The sequence below is a fragment of the Accipiter gentilis genome, chromosome 6, assembly GCF_929443795.1.
Source record: "Accipiter gentilis chromosome 6, bAccGen1.1, whole genome shotgun sequence".
Classification (NCBI taxonomy): domain Eukaryota; kingdom Metazoa; phylum Chordata; class Aves; order Accipitriformes; family Accipitridae; genus Astur; species Astur gentilis.
In genome coordinates, this window is record NC_064885.1 from 4,082,382 (window position 1) to 4,108,403 (window position 26,022).

The 26,022-nt window shown below is 44.2% G+C and overlaps 1 protein-coding gene across 1 annotated transcript in view; it reads right to left on the reverse strand.

The window, feature by feature from the left end:
* Positions 1–19,802, reverse strand: part of YPEL2 (yippee like 2) — a 39,801-nt gene extending 19,999 nt beyond the window's left edge. Inside the window, exons 1-2 of the mRNA XM_049804062.1 lie at positions 19,709–19,802; positions 6,344–6,656 (exon numbers count right to left, since the gene is read on the reverse strand). Coding sequence (XP_049660019.1) covers positions 6,344–6,460 — 117 coding nt within the window. The 5' untranslated portion in view covers positions 6,461–6,656; positions 19,709–19,802. The remainder of the gene's footprint in view (positions 1–6,343; positions 6,657–19,708) is intronic.
* Between the last annotated feature and the right edge of the window lie 6,220 nt (positions 19,803–26,022).

The window sequence follows — 26,022 nt, forward strand, 5'->3', positions numbered from 1 at the left end:
GATTGCAAGAGTTCATCTCTGCCTAATCAGTGCTCAATCTCCTGGTCAAAATGCTGAAGGAAAAGGCTCCCATTTAACACCTTTGATGACACATTGTTCTACAAAGAACTGAAGACCTCTCAACCCACGTTTAATTTTAAACTTCATGGAAGCCAAGAACTATAAGGTACCTTACCACAAGTTCACAGCAGTGAAACGGGAAGCTAAAAAACTCTAATGACTTCTCACGGAGCTGCTTTGCTCATCACTTACAGCTTGAACTCTAGCAATACTTGCAATTAAGAGCAAGCTCTGAGTAATACCAAAAAGTGACAATTCATTAGGGAACAAGAGCTGAAAAGAAGGATCCAAAAGCTGTAGGACAGCTTCTAGAAATGTGCATAAAATCGATAAATGAACAGAAGCTTACTGTTCTGAGCCAGTAAGACTAACAAAATTATGAAACGTGTACACTGTAAAGATGTTACTGCTGAGTCTGAGGCTGGAATGATGAGACCAGCCCGGTTTCCATTCCTAAAAAGGTGCTGAAATGCTAAAGATGTAGAATAGAACCATAAAAATTATACAGAACTGGAAAAAAACCCCAACATTGCACCATGACAAAGTTGAATCTGTTCAGCCTATCAAAAAAGTGATGAAGAGTGACCTTGGTTACTGTATACCACAGCCTTTTATAGAGAGAAATAGTACCTACTATACATCTATTTCATCAGCAAGAGAAAGAAAACAGTGGCCAATGATGGGAGCACAAGGCAGACAAACCTAAATCCAAGGTCTCTGATTTTTAATAGTAAGCATGATTAACCACTGGAAAAAATGACCAAGGGGAGTAGAGGGTTCTCCCTCTTGAAGTCTTCAAATCAAGACTAAATGCTCTTTGTGAAAGACATGCTGGAAACAGGAGGAAATCTGCTGGCCCATACTCTACAGAAGGTCAGATGTGATGATGTGATAGCTCCTCCTGGCCTTAAGAGTTCATTACCGTGAAGCTGGGAAACTTAAATTGATATTTGGGAAGAAACCCCATGATAGTAAGAACTATACTTATGAAAAGGGAATACTTGCCTCATCCCACACACAGTTTTTTCCTATGATGGGAATGCAGGATTTTCACTTGACTGGTCTTGGACACTTACTAAATGCCTCTTTCTTTTTGCATTAGGATTAAAGTTTTGAAGCAACCACGTCATAATTTTAGGATTATTGTTTTAGCTTGTGTGCATGCTCCCCCCACCCAGCAAATACCTTTATGTCTTCAAGGTGAACTAACATACAAGTATCAGCTGGTTTGTGACAAGTAAAGCACTAAGAACATTACACACTGCCTTGCCCACATCCTCAGAAAGAAAAAAAACCAAACCAAAAAGCCCAACAATTGCTGCTAATTTCACCTACACATGGTGCATCAAATGCTTCAAAGTAGCTGAATTCATCCACAACTTACCTGAAAGCCAGCACCAAAGTTTCAAATCCTTTTAAGATCCCCCAGTTGCAACAGAGCAAAGTCTGACGCTTTCAACTTGCCATAATGCTCACTAAAAGGCTATAGTACCAACAAGCTCAAGCTCCAGCAGTCCGCTAGCCAGGGAAGCAGCTAGGCCACAATGACTGGGAGCAAGGTTTGCTTATAAACCTTGCAACTCCTGTTTGAAAAGATAGAAAAAAGAGCTTCTAGAGTGTTCCCTAGCTACCAATCCAACCTCAACTGAGAAAGTCAGGCACACACAAGTTCTCTATTTTTTAATAAACTCTCTGTGCTGGAGGAGCTGCAGCCTTTTGTGTTGAAGGATTTCACATTCATGTTCAGTAAGGGTCCCATGCAGACATCAAAGGAAAACATTAAACTTCCTCCACAAGCCTTAGGCTAACTTCAGAGGATACATCACTGCGTAATGTTTAGCAGTTGGATCACAGTAATTCATGAAAAAAAGAAACTGCAGGACGCCCACAAGACATTCTCTAAATATTTCCATAATCAGGGACATTTCTGCTGAATTACTGCTCACATAGCAAAAAAAAGTCAGCAACCGAGACACTAACACGGCTGTGTTTGGCCTGTATCTTTTCACTCTTGTTCCCATCCTTTTTTACTGGACACCAGGTTCAAATGAATTCAAACAGAAAAGGCTGACAAAGAGTCCAAGTAGCACAGAGTTGGTAGAAACCAGCATCACGTCTGCTACTTTGAGGAAGAGAAAAGATGCTGTTTACACTGTTGAACGTCTATTCTGTTAGCTGTTCCCCCAGGCCCCACTAGAAAATGATGTAGAAGGCACATTTCTCAGGAAAGAACCCTCTACCTCCTTCCTGGGGAGGTTTTGCCACCATCGATTATCCAGTATATTTTTCTTAAACTTTCTAAAAATCATGGGATGTTGTGCCTGGGAAGGATAAATGTAATAACAAGTATCTTTCACTTGTTTTTTGGCAATTGGAAGGCATTGAAATATGCTTTTTAACTACAGTCGCCTGGCATGGTATTTTTGTTTTTACAGTAAAGCCAGAAAGGATTAGGACACACTGTACTAATTCATAAGAGCAGACGGTACCTGCTCCAAAGCTTTATCTTTCAAGCAGACTGGACAAACAGCAGCATTTCAGTTGTACAGGTAGGGAAAGGAGGAACAAAGACATTAAGTGACTTACTCAAGGTCACACAGGAATCTGTTGCAGGGCAAGGTTGAGTTCCCGAAGTCTCAGTCCACTTAGGCATTGGAAAAAGCAATGAAACAAGAGTATGTACAAAATTTGGCACAGATTTTTAAATGATGCATTGCTACCAGGGAACAAGAACCTCCACTCATGCTAACCCAGACACCAAAGGAACATATAAAGGAAAACTAGTTACTCACTCCACCCAATCTATCTGATCACCTTATATTTCCTAAGTCAATAAGACCTTTTTTGGCCAGACAATCCAACCCACAATTTATATCTTATTACAAATCAGACATACTAAACCACTTTTTCCCTCTGGCTGCAGAAGATAAAAGGCCAAGTAAGCAGGCAACATTTTGGTAACCGGCTTCATGTAACAGCTTTGGATTTTCTTAAAAGCCTCAGCATCGATTGTTTTCTTTAAATAGCAATGGCTTATTGAGAAACCTTCTACCCATTTTAATGCACAAGGTTTTCCTTAAGGAGAAAGGAAAGCAAAAACTGCCCTGCCAAGTCATATTTGTCAAAGAGTTTCAGATACCCGGTCCTGGCAAAACACTTTGAAGTCAGAGTAAGTTAACACTGGTGCTGAAGGGCTAAGAGAGGAAACTTGGAGATGAAGAGGAAATAAAGTATGGGCTGACACAGAACAATACTGGGATTCAGCTCCAGCTTGCATTTCAGCCAACGGCATGAGCCAATGCTGCAATTTGTATGTATCCAAAGGAGCTAAAAGCTCATGGCATGCAAAGCAGCACAGCTCTCATGTGGTCTCTGCACAACTTGGGGCAAAAGGAGTAAAGGAATTAATTTCATCAAGCCAAATCACCAACACCCTGCTGTTACATAAAAGCCTGTTTTCTGGGGAACGTTTCCAAAGATGGTGTCATTTGGGCTGTTTTGATTAAAGTGACATAGTCAGGTTCAAGATGAGATACACTGCAGATTGAGAAACACTCCAGTTTGACAAAATCTCCCACTCCCTTTCCAATCCTCATGGCACTTGTTTCTTCCCTCCATTTGCCACGTTTTCACATGGAAAACAAGCATGGCAATTGCACTGCCTGGTTCTCAGATGCTAATATAAGGCTGTGATGAAAGAACTGCTGAAGGCCTCAGGGAAATGTTTAAAACCTAACTCAAACAGATAAAAAGATGACTATTTAAGTTTGCCTGGGAAAGTTTCTACACATATTGGAAACCCCTTGAGGCAGGGACTGCCCTTCTGTTCTCAGTTTAATAGCCAGTTGTACAAATTTTGATTGCACAATTACTTTTATAAGGTTTTCAATTATACAAAGAATGTATCTTATTAAGGTTTATAACCCTGAGAAATAAAACCTAAAACCCCAAATCCTTTGCATTTAAGCTGCACGGCCCGCTAGTACGCCACCAGCAATGAGGACCGAATACTATTACAAATGTACACCACAGTCTACAATGAACTTTTAGAATGAGCAGATACAAGCACTGCAGCACACTGTAGTTAATACTGCCACGATTCAATACACATAGCCTCTTATTGTGCTTTCAGACCTTCCCTCTCATGTCCATATTTTAGCAGTCAGCATTCTTGGGCAGTTTCTGCGTGCCTCAACAGCTAGAAGCTCAAATTCCAAACAGTCTGCAGCACTGGCATTGCCCTGCTGGAAGCTACTTACCTGCAAAGCTGCCTGCATTGCACAGCAGACCAGAAGGAGCATGGACACGGAACAAGGAGGGGAAGGAAGTGTCAAAGGTGAAACCACTGGGCACGCATAGCCTTGTGTTTTCCCTGGCTGGGAACCAGCTATGTCAAAAAAAAAAAAAAAAAAAAAAAAAAAAAAAAGGCCAAAAAAGCAGAGCACAAACTCTAATCTACCATAGAAACAGTAAAACAAGCCTCCTTCTTTATCCACTAAAGCATCTTCTGTGTCCCAACACGAAATCCAACTGGCAACAACTCTCCCAATGCAAAGGAAGGGGAGTCACTACCTCACTCTACAGATACCTCAACCGAGCACAGGAGCCTGAAGTCACGTAGCTGATCCAACAGGTTGAATGCATTTCATATCCAGACCTGGGCATAGACTGCTGTTGACATTTACATTTCAAACCTTCTTTCTGCTGAGGAAACGTACAACCTTCTCCTCTTTAAAAGCTTGAGGCTTTGCTGTCCTCAAGGACAGTTCTGCTAAGAACCACTGCAATTTTACCAGCACAAGAGGAGCTCCCATGAGGCCCAGAATGACTCAGAAGTGATAGCCTAATAGGAAGCCTGTCCATTCAGAAACTGCAAAAAGCAAAATTGTAGCAGTCTGCAATCAGCATTATTCATACCAGAATACTTAAAATTCAATTGTTTGGCATGGAGACAACATCACAGAGGTAAGCATCAACCTGGCCCATGCACCAACCAAGAGAAAAAGGCAGGAGACAGCCTCCAACGGAAGAAGACAAGTCTGAACACCCAGCATGGTGAATCTAAAAGGACCTCCACAGCTGTTAAGATGTCAACCCTGTAAGGACAGATGCCCTTGATGCAAGGTGACACTTTCTAATCTTTTTTGTGCAAACAGGAAGAGGGGAACCACTTCGTAACTACACACCTTCTAACGGGCAGAGCACCTCCGCCCCTTGCGATCCTGACCTTTCTCTCAAGGCTCCTGCAAGAAGCTGAACTGGTTTAAGTTGCGCATGCACACACACACACACAGCTTGCAGCGCAATTTCCTCTCATCTCAGCTAATAAATCTTATGGTGTGTCTGTTTCTTCTGAACACAAATTTTATAAGCTGAATAAACTTCATGGAACAGTTGATTGCCAAGGCAGCCAAAACCTGGAAACTTGATGCCTGACCACAGCCAGGCACTGCAGGCTCCAACAGACACTGAGTAAGTTTAGTTTTCGCACTTCAGAAAGAGATCCTCTTACTGGCCGACTCCCTTCACATCAAAGGCCCCTGCCTTAGTGGTTCTGAAAGCTTTTCATTTAGCTTATCCTCAAGACCCTTCCCCTCATGATCAACAGATCAGAAGACAGCACAGAATCCTTCCACCCTCCCCAGCTCAGAGCACATCCTACCATCCATCCTTTGCTTTGTCACTGCAAAGTGTCTTGTTAGTAGACTGGCAAAAATACGAGGGTTTGAGCAACAACTCATCAGTCTTTGGAAAGCCGTCTTACATTTTGGTAGAAGCATCAGAGAACCTTCCCGTAAGTAGGAGCTTTAGTGTAGTTGCTTGGTACAGCTCAGAGTTTAACAGAGAGAACATCTCCAGACACTTCGTTTCCAAGTCATGATCATGCAACAACCCTTTCACTACGCTGACAAGCATGTACACAAACAAGAAGTATCAGAAAGGTAATTTACACAGTCCTGGCCATCAGTTAGTGCAGTTTTACAGCTGGAAATGAGAGGGAGGAGGCAGTATCATGGGAAGAGACCGACCGCCAGTAAGCACTCCAGAGGCCCGAATTTGGAAACCGGTCCCCTACAGCTATTTTCAAGACCTCTTAAAACAAAAACGGCAGCTCACAAATAGATCCTTTAGGCTGAGAGCCCATTTTCCAAGCAAAAACTGTGGTACCGGTTAAGGCCAGGCACTTCCACGGCAACTGACCTGCGGTGCGAGCGAACGCACCCTTCCGCTCCCCGGGGAAGAGGCGTCTGCCCAGCACCTGTGGGTGAGGTCATGCACGTACCTTGGAAATGAGCTCATCGTGGTTGGCAAGATGAGCCCTGCAGTGAATGCAGCTGTAGGTCCTGTGGCATGAAGGCAGATATGCCTGGAAAGTCTTGGACCTTGTCATCTTCACCATTGGAGCCACTGAGCGCTGCGTGAACTCTGGGGTGGCCCAGGAGGCACTCCCGCAGGACGGGTCGCACGGGAAACACCGGAAGACACAGGTAAAGGCCGTGGTTTGGCAGGTGATGGGTGTGGGGCAGGCTCCACACGCTGGTGACCGCTTCAGAGGAAGAGATTCGGTCAGAAGGAATGGGGGACTTCACACAAACCTAAGTTCAAAAGAGAAAAGAGACAGAACACTTAGCTCACAAAGGTGATAATGGTCTCCTAGCCCACAGGATGATCTAGGGTTTGATCGAGAGCACAGGGAAGAGTCAGAGCAGCCAGGAGACAGGAGGTATGATTGCAGATGTTTGCAGATTAGATCAAGGAGGACAGATTTTTATTCACAGCTCAGACACTGACTTGCTGACTGCCCTTACATCTTCCTGCTTCTGTTATCTACCACTTTCCTGTCGCTCCAATGCTTGCCATCTCTATTCGTTCTTCCAACACTTAATAGATTTGGAAATGATTACAAAGGTGCAAAGATGCTAAAAAGATGATTTCCATCAAGCCTAGTCTCCCAAACACCTCTGGAGAAGCGTGCACGTTGAGGTCCAACTCTGCACCACACCTTGGAGAAGCCAGGACCCAGAGTCAGCCCTCCTAGCTGCTGCCCTATGTGACTCACTGATGCGACAGCCTGGAAGCCCGTGGGAAAGCTGGGAGCTGGACATGGGTTTCCTCAGCCACCAGGAAAGTACACGAGTCACCAAACCAGTTCTTCTCTCCATTCTGCCCTAGTTTCCATATGGGAAATGGAGGATTACTTCATTATACTCCCTGCAAGCTCTAAAGGTAGAAGCTACTCTATAAACTGCACTCTAGTATTTTTTTATTTTTTTTTTTTTTTTACTCAGAACATCTGACAGCAGTCAAAGCAAGAAGCAGCCTCTGAAGACTATTCTTAATAGCAAGAGAGAGTTAAAAATCCTATTCAGGATGGAAAACTTTTTACAACCTGACAGAACCTTCAAGGCAGCTCAAGTCTGGGTCTCTTTTTGTTGGCAGAAATCAGTTTTTCAGATCCCATCTATAAGCCTTACCAGCTACAAATGTTTCTTTTCAGGATGGAAGAAGCATAAAGGATAAAGGAAGCAGCTCCCCTTTTTTCCCTGATACATGGCGTGCATGCATGCTCTAGAAATTAATCATGAACTCTGGCTGCTCCTCCCCCGAGGATATTCCTTTCCATAAAACTTGATTCTGTTCAGTTTCAGAGTCTGTGCTTTGTGTATCAAATACTGGAACAATACCACCGCCCCCCTCACTCCTCCCCAGAAAATAAGAAAACCAAGAAATAAAAACCCCACACCTGACCTGCAAAGGAAATTTCTGAAGTGGACAGAAAAGTACAAGAGCTTAAGAGCTGGTCTCCAAACCAGGGTGAGTAACTCGCCTGAAGCACAGCTGATAATCTTCCAGGTTAGAATAAAGGCAGCCCAGGTCACTATGCTGCTACACTGCTAAAATACGTCACTGGAGTTTGTGTGCTAAGCTGGCTCTGCTACTGCTCAGTAGGATGCACTGTCCCAGAAAAAGCACCAGCCACACACCTGGCTCAAGGTACGCCGTAGAGAATGGCTGGACTGGAGCTATTCTAAGCAAATACATCTCTCTGGCCTGCTAAAGGGAAAAGTGTCAAAACAGCAGGATGGAAATCAGAAAGTCAATAGGGGAACTGAAGGCAGGGCCCAAGAGAATTGTTGTAGGAGGCAGTCCTGCAGAACCCATAAGCATCCCATTTAGATGATCTCTTCTGCCCAGTGTTAGCATTGGTCACAAGTATCTTACCACGACAAAACTATCCAAGTCATACTGGAAAACAACAACAAAAATCAGACTGTGAATCCATTACTACTATTTGCTAGAAAGCCTCGTACGTGATCTCTGTCAGACAGTCAGATCTGCAAAAAACCTCATCACTTGGGTACCAAAGTGCCATTTATGGAAACCCCTGTCTTCAACACTTCTGCTCCTAAGTCTTCTCGTCAATTCTGAAAAACAAGACTCAAGGTATCCAAGTTGCTTTAGTGTTTCTGAAAGCATTACCCACTGAACCTACTGCCAGCTGGATGATCCCTGAAAGCCAGGCACGCTATCTGCAAGCTTTCCAGTAAACAGTTCCTACAAGCACTATACTGGAAGGTCGTCATAGGCTCACGTGGGCATCATTTGGTGCAGTCAAAGGTTCATTATATCATGACCATGCACAGTGCTCACTAGGAGGCAGCCACCAGTCAGACAACGGGATACCCATTTTTCCTTTTTCTAAAATACTTTTCTTCTGCTCTCCAGAAGGCAGGTCCCTTAGAGTCAAATGGCAAAAAAGAGTCTTACTCATCCAGCAAACTGCTGATAAAGCATATCGATCCTGATCATAACAGTCAGCACTTACATAGCACTTTTCATCCTTAAAGCTCTTTGCAAACACTAACTAATCAGATTAACCTTTTCCAATTAAAGTTACAGTGAGAGCTTTGGAAGACCCATCCTGACACAGAAGGACTCACTGCCCAGCTTGTTAGGAACTAAACCTCCTCTTGTTCAGACAAAAGGGGTCTTGCCAGGAATTTACCTGGCCAACCGGTAGCTACGCAGACTGTGCACTATTTGGTACACAGCTGCATCTCCGTATTTCAGCAAGATCTGCCATATACACTAATCAGAAAAGTAAAGCAATCAGGCAGTCTTCACCTGTATCCTGCCCCATTTCTCCATGTGCACCAGACTTGTCAAAACTGAGTTAGTTTTGTATTATACAGCATTGTTTTCCCCTACAAGGTGAGGAACACTTTGAGGACTGAACCCTAAGCTTGCAACAGGGCAGAAACAAGATGCAAAACAAAGTAGAATCCTTCCTTATTTTCTGCTGTTTAGGTGTAAGTAAAAGCAATGCATCCCAGCCTTCCTGAACTAAACAAGTGCCAACCTTTACAGTCACAAGACAACAGCATCATCCCCACATTCCAAGCCCCATTCAGCAGCTGATACACTGTATCTCAGCTGTAACAGATCTCAGAACCTGGAATTTGTGAGCCACCTGCCTTGTCCTCCAAGTGCACGGAAGCGGGAAACTTAAGTGTGCTCTTTCTGGGGCCAAATGCAATTGGATTCCACGGCAAAGCACCAAGCCCTGTCTGAAAGAAACAGATTACATTGGACAGACCATCTGGAGGAAAGCGCAAGGATGGACGGACAATCGCTTTACCCGATTTTTGAATGAAAAAACCAGACTGTGTCCAAACCTCAAATTTCATGGATTTGTAATGAAATGGTGCAATGCCCTCTCTCTCCTGTTCTTCAGCACAGATAGGTAAATATACCAACCACCAGTTTTACCGCTTCCCTCCCATACCATTACGCCAAACATTTCTTCTCTTATCAGCTGCCTAGCACTGCAGCACAACAGCTGGAGAAAGCAGTCCACAGGCATCCTCAAAGCCAAATGGAGACATAAATGATACCCAGCCAGAATAATATAAGTGCAATCCCTTAATTTGTTGTTTGCTGACCCCTCTCTCGAGGCCTCCTAAGCATCAATGCTCTAGAACGACGAGTAAACCAGGAAATACTACAACTGCATTTATCTAACAGAGAAATGAAGACACACGCACACACAAATTATCTGCTGCATGCAGCTTTTTGCAAAAGCATTTCATGAGCGTTCATTTATTTGACCTCGTAACACAATTAATGTCAGCAGAAAATCTGACCTTTTAGAAGTGGACAAAAAAAATATATTCAAGTGAGATGGTATCAGAGCACAGATTAAGATTAATTGCAATTCCTGTTCTGAGTACTGTGCTGAGAAGGCACATCAAATTGATCTCTTTGCTTAAGGCAGGGGAGAGAATAAAGATTTGTGAGCTAAGAACTTGGTGGGAAACCTAGGTAAGAAACTGCCTTGAAAAAAACTTCAGATAAGCTCATATACAGTAGCCATACTTTATAAAGGCACTACCTTCATACAGCATTCAGCCCGACAGTCTGAGCACTTCTGTGCGCTATCTACCGAGAGGTCTGTTCTCATCACAGTAAGGGAGAGGAGAGGAAAAACAATAGGAAATGCATCCTTACATCCCATGAGCACAGCTAGTAGCTTGTAAGGACCCATTTCTGTCTTGAGTATCATCTTGAAACATATTAAATAGGATCCATGGCTCTCAGCAATGCGAAAACCAACCTCCTCCATTTTTTTATGTCCTAGTAGCAAACACGTTTGAATTAAAACACATGTAACAGCTAACGGTGCATTCATTCTACTGTAGAAAAAAGGCATGGGGATAATTTTAGGCTGTGCCTCTGTTTTTTAAGAATGGTGAGTTAATGTTCATCAGCCTCACTGACAGTGGGCATTACTGGAGTCATTCCATTCACACATCAAAAAAAAAAAAAAAAGAAAAAGCTTTATTTTATCATCGTGCCCAATACTGTTAGAGAGAGAAGTTTCTGTCACCAGCAACATAATCCAGTATTTTTATCATTTCTTCAAGAGAAATTTATCTCTGGGATGGACACACTCAAGTCAATGGAACAGAAATCTGTGCATATTAATTAGTTCACAAGAAGTCAGAAAACAGGTTTAGACAAAAGGAAAGCTTTTGCCTAGAATTCTTATCAACACTGTTTACTGTGGTTATCGGTGAGGGAATCAGCTTAAATGTACTGCTTGCATGCACTGTGTATGTTAGGGCTGCCCTGCTTAATCCTGCTAAGTTTTAAGCAGATGCCACCTCCATAAAGGAAAAACCATGACACGCATTTTGCTGTTCAAACAACTTTTTAGTTCAGTATTCACCCTCCACCTGTCCAACAGCCGTTTTTCACATGAAGCTGTTTAGCAATTCAGGAAACACAAAAAAGGAGAAATGCCAAGTCTGTGCCAAACACTTCCTAGACAAGGCTACTGCTTGGACAAGTCCATATGCCACAATGGCAGAGAACAAAAAAATATCACACGCAAGTCTAATTTTGCATAAAACCCACGTGCAATGCTGCTCAGATGCGAAGTTCCTGTTCATTCTGGCAGGACAAACAACAGGTTTGTTGGGTCTGAGGGTTTGTTTTATGGATTAGTTGATTAAGATGAACCTTAGTCCATTAAATGCTTATTAGAACACAGCAAATGCTATAGAAAGCTGCCTGCAGTAGCTCTGAAAAAAATCCATCTATTTGGAAACCCAACCTTTCTTCTTTGGCGTCTCTTCTCATTAATATAGAAAGAGCTAGAGATATACTTACGCTGAGTGCAATGAAAGCACAAGAAGAATCAGGTTTGGAGAGCGTTCAGTTTCTAAAAGGCCACAAATTGTAGCAGCCTGTGTTGCTCCAGGGTCTTAGCATGATTCTGAGAAAATGCTTGAGGTAAGCACACTTACTTACCAGGGTTTTCCTGACATGGAAACTGCCTTAACGTTGCTTAATGCATTGCAGTTTGAAAGAGGAAGGGTAGCCTCTATGGTGGTATGCTGAAATTGGAGTCTGGCTTTAATGCCCAGTTTTGCCAGCCTTCCCTATGGAATAAAAGTTATTGTCAGAATCTCAGGTGCTGAACCCTCCAAGACACCTTGCACAGCTAAGGAGCTTTCATACTCTGCTGATGTAGTACCGCAACAAAAGATCCTGGTTTGGGGCAGCTCTGGAGATCCTCACTACCATAAAGGACTGCAACAGCTTTGCAAAAGATGAAGCCAGATCATCGGAAGGTAGGAGGGTAGGATGTACATTGTGAAAGGCTCTGAAAGAAAGGACGACCATTCTGAATTTAAACATGGAACACAAGGGAAAGCCAAGAGATTAGTTTAAATAGCATATGGATGTACACAATGGACCTTTACTCCTTCAGTATCAAGTTTCTGAAATGCACCAATTTCAAACACTTGATGACACTGCATGCAGCTCAGCAGTACTAGCACAATCAAAAGTCATTACTGATACATGAACTCTAAGTGTCCTCCTCTAACGCCTGTGCTCCTTCCAGTCAATATCCAAACCTTGCAAGACCTTGGAGACAGAAAAATAACATGAGAAATGGTGCAACAGGGCTGGCAGGAATCCTCTGCATTTACTTTTATCAAATACATAGACACAATTGCAATACAAATAATAGTAGAGATGAGGTTTCTCACTTAGACTGCCTGCAACTAGAAATACATTTAACCCCCTTTACTCCTCCGGATATCTCCTAGCAAGCCTTCATTTCTGTGGGCCCTAGTTCTCTCTTCTGCACACTGGAGACAGCACCCTTCACCACTGGGAAGCTCTTTATGATTCTGGGAAAAAGACCTGGATGGATGGATGCAAAAAGGCGATACTAATGGCAAACAGTACTGCAGACAATTGCCAGGTAACCACTAGAGGGCATCAAAAAGAGATTCAGCAAGAAGCAATTAAAGACTATCTGGCCATAGTGAATCAGGGACAGGCACGATGCCAACCATGCTGCACCTGCCATGCTCCACATACCATAGCCAGCCTGTCAGGAAAAACATCAGAGTTATTGTTCTGTTGAATAGCTATCAATACAAAACCTGTCAAAACTGTCATTGCAATTATATTAATAGCATTTTAAACACTGGTGGGTTTGGGGGTTTCCTTTGTTGTGGTGGTGTTTTGCTTTTTTGGGTTTTGGTTGGTTGGTTGGGTTTTTTTAAACAGGCAATACGTCAGTCTATGGTCTATCACAACCCTTTTAATAAAAAATAGACTCAGCACACCCACAACAAACTTCCTGGTCTCTCTCTGATGGAGAGGCTTTCTATGAAGATGATGTGGAAGGTACATAAAAATGAGCTGAAACTTAAAAGGAACAAAGAGCAAATCTTTAAAACTCCCTTTGGGTTGGAATTTTTTAAGCCTGTCTAGCTTTGTCACTGTATACACTATTAATCCATAATTTATTAAAAACGAAGTAATTTTTAAAAATCTTTTAAAAAATTGTTCTTTACATAGTTGATTTGCCTTCTGTCAATTCCGAGATTAAATTGATTTTAAAAGTTTCACTTACTATTTTTTTAAATACATAACATCCACACCAGTGCACTGTCAGGTTCTCAAGCACAACCGTGTGGTGAGAAGCAAGTCCAGAGGACTCCTGCGTTCAAAGCAAAAGCTTTCTTGTATTGAACTACAGTGCACAACTGACTGGAAAGTGAAGAACAGGTTAAAAAAACTCCATGAAGATGGCGCAGAGATGCTTCTTTCCTGGCTGCAGACTATGGAGACCAGATCACCATGAGAACCTTCTGACTTCATTTACAGATCTAAGGCTGGACTCAGACCACTCAGTGTCATAACTGCTAACTCATCTCTCCCCGCAATTCAGAACACTGTTCAAAACAATCCACTCAGACACACCACAGACACCCCTGGCAAGCAGGGAAGTGGAATCATTCTGGAATTTTAATCAAATTCTTCCCTTTAAAATTTCATCTCAAAAGGCACAGGTCAGCTAGGATGGATATCATGTCACAGGGCTGGCGTCAAAATTTGTTACCTCTTCTGGGCCTGTCTCTGAAACCACACGAACATGGACTGCAAGATTCAGTCTCTATCGAGGAATGACTGACACCTCTGGCTGAATTCTCTTCCCACTCTCCTACGAGTTGCCTGGCAGCAATACCTTTGCAATGCAGAAGAGCCTGCGCTGCTGATAAGAAGCAACGTGGCGCACATTATAGCTGCAAGCTGCCCACCTCTGCTTTGCAGGTACACTCCATCACAGCTGAATTCAATAACCAGTTGCAATAGATGCCAGTGTGCCTTACCAAATACAAGAGGAATCATACATGCAGAAAAGCATCGTGGTTGGCCAAGAGAAATTTGAAACAAGCCAGCACTTACTTTTGCTCCTACCAGCAAATCCCACTTGTGCCACAAATAAACAAAAACTGCCAGCTAAACTAATTTAAAACACAAATGACTCCATTTCCTCCTTTACATTTTGCAAAAACTCATGCCAGCTTCCCCCGCAATGGGATAACAGTCCTTCTGAATTGGCCAAGTATATATGATGCACTCAAGCGAGATAACAGCAATGGCTCAAACGCACTTTTAAGATGGTCTCTTCAATTCATGCCCGTGCTTCTGCTGAAAAAAAGCCGTGTGTTCAATGTGATGCCCACATTTGGAGCCACAGATCAAGGACATCATACTTTGCCAGTATTGCGTACGTACAGCATTCTACAAAATGAAAGACGACCCTCGCCTTGCTATTCTAGTGCCAACCTGAACTAAAGACATCAAAGAGAAGCTCTTCCCATCCAGCTGACCAATTACTGACAAAATGGAAGCACTCTATCTTCCCAGCTTCTCTTCCTCATTTGTTTTAATTGTAGAACAGTCCAGCTATCCAAATCATCTTATATTATTACATTTCTTTTGTGCTCCTTAATATTGCTCTATTGTCTTCATTTTTGGCAAATGTAGGTATGACTAGGATTCAATTAATTTGGTCTGCTGGACGGACCATCTATTTCCCTGATAAAGGCTGGGTACTGACAGGGAACACGGTGAGAACGTTCATCTATTGCAAGTATCCTTCCAATATCCTCAAAGTCATTTGTAGCTGAAAGAAGGATATGCCATAGCTACCAGTCATGACTTACTATTGGCAAGCTCCCCTTGTCAAATCCTGTAAGTTTTCATCTGCTCACAAACCCCGTCTGCTCAGAGGGTTCTTCCCAGGAGCATCTTTTAACTAGCCTTGCGCTGCCCGGAAGCACATCTGTCACGGGAGAAATAGTGACTTCATTTTCTTCTCTGGTACATTTGTCTCTTTTTCTAAGTAAAGCTAAGGATAAGATATTGAATTCTGACTGATCTCTGCCAGTAACATCTTTTATGCAACAGTTACTATATTAACAACGTACATACTTTCCGTGGCAGTTCAGTCATCTTCCTTCTAGCTTTCATTTAGCAACCCATACATCAAGGGGGCAAGGTCAGGTGAAGATTTATAGCCTGAATCTTCACATGACAGATACTTTATAACTGAACGTAGTTTAAGATGGGTCAAGTCAGCTGTTACCATGCCAGTTTCTGTCATTAGTTCCTCCTGGATATCCTCACTAGCCTGCATGTTACTGCCAAGGTACGTGAACTGACTCACCTCTTACAGTTCTGTGCCTACTGACGCATGCTTGAGCTGGGAGTTCCTGGGATTCTCGTTAAGATTTTTTTTACCCACAGTTAATAATTAACTCCATCTTTTTTTGTGATGCTGGACAATCTCTTTTTAATAACATACTGCTCGACCCATCCTTTAGCAATATTTCATCAGTGAAACCTCAATCTTCCAGAGTTCTGTGGCTGAGCTATGCAACGCCTAGGTCATACCACGCCACATTTTTGTCCTCACAATGAAGTCACTGCCAATGTGAAACAGGAGAAGTGAGAGTGCAGCTTTGACACCACTCTGCCCTCCCTCTCAGTCGATCAAAAAGTTCTCTGAAGGGCAAATTCAAAGCATCCTCAGCTTTTGAAACTTTTAATAGACTCTGCTCGACCTTGGGAGTTTAGTTCTGTACAAGTCACAACAGCCGTAAAAAAAGGAGTAAAAAAGCTACATATTTTTGTGAGTCAGCAAAACATCACACCTTTTAACGTGCTATACCAACACTTAAAACAGGTGTAAAAGAAACGATCTCTACTTGGACGTGTAAGCCTGCGCAAAGAGACCGGAAGGCAGCTCTTACGGTTGCATTCCCATAACTTCCAATGACTCACATTGCCTGGCACTATCATTTGTTAAAGCAAGAGTGAAGCAGGGATAATAGCTATTTACTAAAAACAGAGGAGCGTGATTAGCTTTAATTAGCATTGTCAAGTGACTCGAGATTGTCAGGTACAAGATGTGGGAGAACTAAGTCTCATTAATTATGTTATTTCCTGCAGCCTTAAGTGGCTTGGCCAGTCCAGTGACGCTTCCGGAGATGAAGCTGCTCCCGATGTCCAACACATCCCACCGCAGCGGGTGGGAAAACACCCTCAGACAGGCCTGGTAGATGTGGCTACTGAGTAGAGGGTCACAAAGCCAAAACGCAAGAACAATCAGCTTACATACTGCAAGACAACTACCTGCCCTGACAAACGAGGAACAAAAAGGCAAATAAGACATGACAGAAAACAGACTCAGAGAGAACTGACTGCCAAACTTCATGGAGGATGAAGAGCAGGGACCGATGGGGGCAACAGGGAGTGTGATTCAGGCCCAGGACCCAGCACTCCTGAGCAGCAGCCCACCAAGAAAACTGTATTTTCGTCTCCCCAAAGATGACAAACTATATAAGGTCTTTGTTTTGAGAAAAAGAGATCCAGATCCTCAATCAGCATCACACTACCACCAGACATGCTGATTCACTAGCTAAAGATCTGTTCTAAAGAACTGAAAAATCCTTAACTCAGAATAGTCCATCTCTTCTATGGACCTGCCTTGGCTTCTGGAAGGAAAAGGAAACCTACCCTCAGCCTTTAGTTACTGTGATTAGATCTAGAAGACAAGACCTCCGAATTAACAAGCACAGAAAAGAAGGAACATCCTGAAGGACCAACTTACAGGTCTCTGTCAAGGAGGGGAAAACAAGGAAGCTGTATTACTTTGCTATGGTTTCAAAGCGATAAATACACTCTCTTACACCATTCTGCCTTGAACACCATTGATCAGCTTCAAAGCAGCTAAGAGAACTGAACTCTCAATTTCTCCATTCCAGATTCCACTTTGTGATCCCTCTTGAAGCCCATTGCTCTAGCACTTCGTAGTTGACCTCTAATGAAGACTCTGCTTAAGTTGAAGCAAGCAAAGGTTTGACAGTTAATGACCAAAGCCCAACAAAAGCCTAGCTTTACTGGCATTTCTTCAAGAGGCTTCCACACACATGGTCAAAGGCAAGGCTGTGATGCAAGAACAAGAAATAAATGGTTTTTACTCCCCTGCAATCCTTGCAATGCCTGTGTACTACCACACTAGATCAAGGAGCTCCCACTTTCTAAAATGCTAGCTAGGACCTACACCAGAGTGACCAGTTCCTTAATTAAATTCTCTCTCAGCAACAGGTATTCAATCCGTGAGTCAAGGAGCCTTTGAGGGAATGTAGATTTACAGGTGCTGTCTTCCTCAATACAACCCTGACTCAACTACCCACACCAAACAGCAAAGAAAGGAAATAATTTATTCAAAATCTGCGGATCCAGAGGACACAAGGGAGCTCAATTATACAGTTTTGCCAGTTATTCTGATCCTAGCACCATGAAAGAGACACCTGCAAAGAAAGCCAAGGGAGGGGGGGGTGGTGGTGGAGAGAACCACTTGACATCTTTATGACATGAAAGTAATGTCTCTGCCCTCCCTACAGCATTTGCAACTTTAGTTTCAAAGCACAAGGATCACTTTTAAATGGTCTTTCAGCAGGAAACAAGAGTTCGAGATCCAGTGAGAAAAGGAGAACATCTTGATTCTCTATTCAAGCACTGCCATTACACAGCAAACAACATTTACAAGAAACCAGAGGCATGGATCCCAACACGATGAGATCTTGAACAAAATCAATGAGAGTGCTCTGCAAGAATGAAGTCACAAAATACATCCTCTCCAGGCAGAATCCTCTCACAGATTATGAGTAGGGCTCTCTCAGTATCTGCTTGTTTACAACCGCCTAACTCAGCAAAGGCCTCTCCCTGATACCCAGCATAAGCTTTAAGTAACTGTAAACGCATTAGCAGAAAATCCTTATCTGGAGCATGTAGTAGGCCCTGAGGAAGGCAGTGTCAGGAAGGCAGGTGTACCATCCCACCCCTCGCTTAACTGCTCTCTGCAAGCTAAGAACACTAGTTCTTAGACAGAGGCCAGATAAAAAGTGGGTACACAGTAACTCCAGTAAATTGTGGAGGAAGGGGGCAAGCATTCAACTTAATTTTGTACACCATTAAGATCACATTTTAATCTGGAACATTTCCAATTCTTTTGCCTTCAAAAATCAGCATTAAAACCTGAAGCTATGGACCCCTAGCTCACTCCATGGCTGCTTGTGTCATCTCAAACGTCTCTGGCTTTTCTGGATCAAACCCAGAAGTTTCTGTGGAGAAGCACGAGAGGAAGGACCCTTGACATTCCACCTTCTGACCCTGGACCTCAGCACAGCGCTCCGCAGAAGAGGAAGCTGCTACACCCATAACCAGAGGCTAGAGCAACAACACAGACCAGCCGAGTTACCCCTGCTCCCTGCGGGGGAGCAGTTTCAATGCATCATGTGCAGAAACTGCCTGCCTTTTAACGCCAAGCATCACGTAGGGCCGAGGATGCCCTCTCCACAGGCCGATCCAGGTGCCCTGCGACGTCTCTTTTGCCACACCAGGCATGATGTCACTTCTGTAGCACAGAGCCACAGCCTGCAGCTGAGAAAGGCCTGGTCTCCAGGGACTCCAGCAGCAGTGTTGGTAAATAGAGCAGCAGCAGCAGCAGGGGAACTTCTCCCTGGTCAGCAGCCAGCCTTCTGGGCCGTGCTGGCAACGGTTCAGGAGATGCCCCCAGAACCCGGGTGAAGACTTGGGAGTCACAAACCTAAGCCTCACGTGCACCTCTGTGGCAGGCAGAGATCTCACCTGGGGTTTCAGGTTTTTATCACGAATTTACTTCGTCAGGAAGGACCATTCCCTGCTCCTCCTCCACCTCCTCCTCCGGCGGTTCCTGGCACCGCCGGCCAGCCCCTGCCCCTGCCCCGCTCCCGCGGGTCCCTCCTGTTGATCTCCTCCCTCGCTGGAAGCGTCCGGGGAAAGGCAAACCCTTCTCGCCTCGCCTGCGCGATGCCCCTTGGACGCTCTCCCGGGCTCGAACCTGTTGCCCTCCCGGCCTCCAGCCCCTCACCCGGCCCCGCAGACAAAGGCCGCCGCTCGCACAGCCCTGCTCGCCCGCTGCCAGCCCCAGGGTCGCCGCAGGCCCCCCGGCCCTCTCCCCTGAGGCGACGCGGCTCCCCTGAGGAAAAACCACCTCACTGAGACACCCCACCGGGGCAGGGGGCCCTGAGGAAGCGCCCCCCAAACCCGCCCAGCCGTCCCCGCTGCCCCACCGCGGGAGAGGAAAGGGGGGGGGGGGGGGGGGGAGAACCGGGACGCGTCTGTGGCGCAGCTTCGCGCAGCGGCCCGGCCCCGCCACCGCCCGCCGCACCGCAGGGCCCCGCCGCTCGGCCCTCGCCCCCCCCTCCACCACCACCGCCGGACTCACTCGCCGCGGCGCGGCCGCCTCAAGCGCGTCCCACAGCGCAGACGGAGCGCGGCGGCCGACGCGCAGCAGGCAGCCCCGCAGCGCCCTCCCCCTCCCGCCAGCTTCCCTTCGCTTTATAACCGCTCCGGAGAACCTGCTGGCTCTGAGCGGCACCACCGGGAACCAATCGCCGACCGCTGGCACATAGCAACACCCCGGCGGTTGGCTACGATCAGCCGCAGCCCATTTTTTTTCCAGACCAATTAAAACGCGAGGCCGGGTAGGGGCGCTCCCGCCCTTCCCGGCGCGCACACACGCACACACACACACACACACACACACGCACGCACGCATCGCCCGCCCTCCCCGCCGCCTGCCTCGCGCAGACAGCAGCTGGGCCGGCGGCAGCCAATAGGAGCGGCCCTGGCGCTGCCGGCGTGGAGCGCGCGGGGGGGGGCGGGAGGGGGAATAACAAACAGATGCGTTTCCTCTTAAAGGCGCAGGCACCGCTCACCGCGGGTGGGTGGGGGACACACCACGGGTGGAGGGGGCGGCCGCCCTTGGCCCACCCGGGGCTGCTGTGGCAGTGGCTGTCCCCCGCGGAGCAAGGCCGCAGGGACCCAGGTGGCGGGCAGCAGTAGTCGGTAGCCGCTGGTGGATGATCTGTATTGGCGTGGAAAAGCGTGATCCGCCTGCGCGGAGGATACACGGGTGGGGGGTGGGGGGGGGGGGCGAGGGGCACTGCGCCAACCCTGCCGCAGCGCGCCCCGTGGGAAACCGCAGCCCAAAAACCTTAGAAATTGTAGTAAGGGAGCAGTTTTGGTCACTCCAACCTCTAAAGCCTAAAATGGCCCCGTTTGGCAGGAGGCACTTTTAATTTTCGGAGAGATTTTAATTACAGATACCTCCACGGGGGGAGCACCCAGTTTTGGTAAGGTGCCAAAGGCCCAGGCAGAGGGTGGAGGGGAAAGGGGGGGGGGGGGTAATAGCAGTCGCTTTCTAATAGTCTGTGTTATATTTCTGTCTTTAAACGCCAAGGCAATTAGTCCACATGAAATAAACACGCAGTAATGACCGGTACCTGCTTCACGCAGAGGTCGTCCGACTCTTCCCCACGGAACAGCACCGAGCCCCGTCGCCAACTTCCACCAGTGCTAGCCCAACTCCTTCAAACGCGCCACGGGATCGTAATTGCAAATGAAGACATTATCTATTTCTCCTGGAAATCTCCATTAGCTTCATCCCACTGCTTACCATGATTATTTTTTTTTTGTAGTGGCGATCTTGTCAATCCTGTACCCAAACACCTGCAGGCACGCTCCGGGCAGACCTCGGACGTACGCATGTCCCTGCATACATGCATAGGGCAGCACACATGCACGCAGCTAAGCCAGAAAAAAGTACGAGGGCAAAATTACATGCAATCACCTCAAAGCACTGTAATTAAAACAGCGTGCAGCTCCGAACACGGCGATTTGGAGGCTCCTCGCTGCACGGGTTTTAGTTTCAGCTCAGGACAGCACATGCATGGCACACCACTGCGGGAGCGCTGGCAGCAGTAGTTCAGCACTGTATAAAGTAGAGTTTTAATAGTGTTTTCTATCTGTCCTTTTCTCACATCAAGGGATAAAAGTGATACATCTTATGGGCCAAAACATATTTGCTTTATGAGTTTAATCTTGTTCTAACGCTCTACTGCTTTAGCAAATTCTTAAAAATATTTTAAGCAATTCTCTAGTGACTGGTAATTATTGGTAACTGCAAGGGCAATGTTCTGTTCCATATGTTAAATATATGGACTTTAATACACACTAAGTGAGGCGCAATGCAAGGTAATATTTCTATTACTTGTGATACTCTTATTACATGTGGGTAAAAAAACCCCTACCTTGTGATATAAAGTAAATATGGTTTTCTTACACACAAGCAAAATACACCCCTCTGATCGCATTACTAAAATGGATGCCAGCTAGCTAAGGGACTCTATAGACCAGATTTTAAAAATACAAAATTACATTCCCCCCTCCCCCCCCGTAAGCTAGTGGTGTTACCAAGTACAATTTAAATATGCTATTAACGAAGATGCAAGCACCATGGTAGTTACTAGCTACGAAATACACTCAAATGAAGAAGGAAATTGCCATGTTATCTTTAGACAGCTACGAAACCAACATAACAGGAGCCTACTTTGAAGGCTTACTTTAAGCTTCTTCTTCTTTTCTTAGATAACCTCCTTCCTCTTCAAGCCCAGCAGCAAGAGCTAACACATCAGGTTTTTAGACCATCTCACCAGTGCTAAATGAAGCCATATTTAACAGATCTAGACAAGGTTATATATGGGAAGCAGTGAAAAAATTTTCTTGAACTTTAAAGCACCGAGACTTCTGAAAAGTGACCGCAAGTACCCAGAGTTGGAACCATCAGCAAAATAAATTCGCACATCAAGAGGCTGCTGCTTAACAGTGGAATTTTTTTTTTTTCACCCAAAGGCAAGTTATGCAGCAGAATTTTCAGTTTGCTAATAAAAGTACATTATTATTTACAAAGAGAACATCAAGATGCTTTACATGTATACAAAGCTCTCTGTTGTACTAAGTTTGCTTTAGGATGGTGGTTAATTGAAATTAAACTGATCTACGTTCGGTATCACCATGGAAATCTAGGGGTTCACACAGCTTTGAAGCCGCAGAAAAATAAGACCATAAAAAAGCCAAAATTTCTTCTGTAAACTATGTGCTGATCCCTATGACTTACAAAAACTGGAAGCTTTTTAGGGTTAGCAGTGCTTCATTAGCAGCATTTCACTCATTTTAGAAAAATAAAACACTAGCTGCATCCTACTTACTTTCTCACTGAAGCTTCAAGTCACATTTTCACATTTGATTTTGCGTTAGAGTTTGGTTGCGAACTTTGCCAGCACAGCTTAATCAGCATCATGAATACTTTTAGTGGGCTAAGCTTTCCCTGCTCAGTGTTTCTCTGCTCAGTGTCTGACATCAGTTTCAACTTTTATTATCATTAGACTAGAAAAGCCTAATTGATAAAGCATCACGGACTGGGGCTAACTTTTGCCATGGCAATATTGAGAGGGCAGAAAGTATTGGATCACTCCTTGAGATAATTGCCTCAACATCTTTATTGCTGCATTAGAATTAAGTGGTACTTAAAATCTGCTGAAAATCTCAATTTCTTAGCACTCCCCCGTTGTATTTGTAGCTGGTGTCACTGGCCTTGAAATCAAGATACCTCACCTAATATTGCCTTTACTTCTTTATTTGTAAAGTGGGGGTACTTCAAACTTTTTCAGACACATCAGGAAACAACACCTTCAAGTACTTCAGGTCAAAGAAAGGTGCTTTCATCTATTAGCAACAGGTTTTTTTCCCCCACTTGCAGCATCACTATTTTAGGTCCAACAACAAAACAGCAAGTGTTTCCCAGTGCTTCATGTTGTCCCCCAAAATCACCAAGACACCTGACAGTGAAAGCTGTAAGACCTTCACTACCCGCAGCACGCTGTCACTCATCTTCCTTCCCATAGCAATATTCCACAATGAGGAACTAGACCACCCGTAAATCCGGCTTAACTAGCCCCAGAACCGTGGCAAAACTCAGAATCTGTAACTGAACGAGCACCTACTTTTAATCCAGCTCTGCATTGCAGTTTCCCCATCAGCTCTCACTACTGGGAAGTGTGGAGGGACAGAGCCCTGCTGAAAATCAGCAGAGATGAGCAGGGCTGCGGCGGCCTCCTGCGGCAAACTGGAGGAGGACAGGCAGGAACCGGCCCGGTTGCCATCCTGCTTTTTGTTAAGGTTTTGTGGCTTTTGTTTTCCACATGCTTTCAAGCAGGGCATTTCACATAGCCAGGAAACAATCCATTCTCCACGCACCCGGGAAATTCCAGGGACAAACCACGATCTCTGAGATTTCTACTAACACCAATGGTCTTGCTCATCAATGTGGAAAAGCGTATCCTGAAAATACATGAAAATAGCTGCACCTCAAACCTTCTTGCTTTGGATAAACTGTCAAGTTCTTCTGATTATTCTGTTTGAGTACCAAGTCTTAGTGCTGCAGATTTATGATGGGTTACACAACCTGAAGTGATCATAGACGAATACTTTCCCTGTTAAAAGACACATGAACATTCATTAATGCTTCCCAATTCCCTATTCTGGTTTACCAACCATTTAGAATGTGCAGTAAAGAAGTAAAATACTGCCCAGAGCAATCTCGGGAATCCTTCCATCAGCCTGCCAAAATCCGCTAAAAGTTGCTAAATACTGTTACATACAAAAACCCCACTTCACCTCTCTTGCCTAATATGAAGCCTCAAGGCTTTAAAAATTACACTTGACCTTAAAACCTAGTATTTAATGTAATTCAATGGAAATCCGGTAGGAAAACGGGAAATTTACCCCTAGGACTAGAGGAAACGTTAATCTGCTTATCATCAGAAAAAGAAAGCATCCTAGCTACAGCAAACTATAACCCAACACAGGACAACACAACACTGTACAGAAACTTGCTACAAGTAGAATACCTGTTAATACGAACATAGTCAAAACATAGCTAGTTTGCTGCCCCCAATTCAGAAGCAGAAACCTGTCAACTGTCAAAGGCTTTTTATACTCTATAATCCATTGATCTTTCATTGATCATCCACAATCTTTTGCGCAAGTCTCCTACAAAAGTGAGCAGGTAGGAGACGCGCTGCATGGGGAAGACAGTTAATTATAGCAAGTGTCCTTAGGATGCTACTGAAAGGTATTTCAGGATAATTTAAAGGCCGCAGTAGAATAATTTTTAAAATTAAGTCTAAACTATCAGCTATTTACCATTTCAACAGAGACAAAATATAAAATTATGATTAATAACCAAGTAAAAAAAGCAGATAAAGCCCTTTTACAATGAAGGCTCCATTTCAATCTCAGGCCAGTTCCTCCGCTACATGTAGAGATAACTGAGTGTTTTCGTTACCCCCATTCAACTCAGGTATGATCTACATACATAGATAGGACACAATATCCTCCACATCTGTAAACTGCTACATTCTGTAATTAAACTAATGAGCCTGATTATAGGTCAGAGCTGATGTCTAGAACCAGGCTACATAAGATGATTTTGTCACTGCTTTCAAAACCTGACCTGTAATATTATAAATGTGCACATACAATCTTGTAACACTGCCAGAATCAGGTCATCAATCATAAAATCGGATAAACCCAAAACAGGATACTTAAAAAAAGATGACATGTCCCCCAACCAAAAAAGGTGATATTTACTCAGGCATGCATTACTGTGCTTAGGAATTAAGGATCATGATTCCTAAAAATAAATAATTAGAAAGCAGCTCTGATGCAGACAGCCCTTTTTACACTGAAGTGCAAAGCAAAGGCCAATGCTCTCACTTACACAATTACTTTGGAGTGTGGCTACCCCAAACACTAGCACATGTAATACTTATCAATGTTAAAATAAGCATTTCTTTGCTCATTTCACCTTGCTGTTTTCATCCATAAGGAACTACAGACTCCATTTTTAACTTTAAGTGCTACAATCCTAGACAAGTACAATTTGCCAGTTCTTTACAGTGAAAGATGCTGATGGCAAAAAAAAATATGCAGAATCAGCTCCCCTGGCATGCTGTTATAGTTAAGACATTTGGGATCTGCATCCTTGTTCCTCCCTCTACTGTTATTACTCGAGACCCATCTACTTCAAGCTGAATAACATACAGTAAAATTTCAGGAGTTTATTATCTAACTTGTATACCTTTCCACTCTGATCTTAAATTTTGATTATTTGAATTTTCATATGGACAGACAGGCTGCTTGCTTTGAAGCATGCGATGCCTGTTCTGCAGACAGACCTTTGTTTGGAAGCAATGAAGCAACAGCACATACTGCACTGCTGAACCAGCAGAATTCTCTACGCTGTTTTCTAGCATCGCATATGGAGACCCCCTTCTGATCAAGTTTATCTACTACTGTTTCTGTCTTAAAATAAATTATAGAAAAATCAAATTGGAATCGACTTTGAAAGTTTTACTTAAAAGTTCATTTGTACATGGAGAAGGCAGGCTTAAGTCCGCTGCCGGCTTCATTTAGCCACACATAGTTGCAGATACTGTGATTACTATATGAGAAAACCAACGTCATTGCCAAAAATTTCTTGAAAGTTCAGAGTACATAAGATATCCCCCTCTTTTCAGCAACCCTATCCACATAGGAAGACCACCATCAAAAGCTCAATGTTTACTACTCTATAAATATAAATATCATAATCTCAGAAATTATACTTTTAGGCAAAGAAGTCACAATTACAAAGTA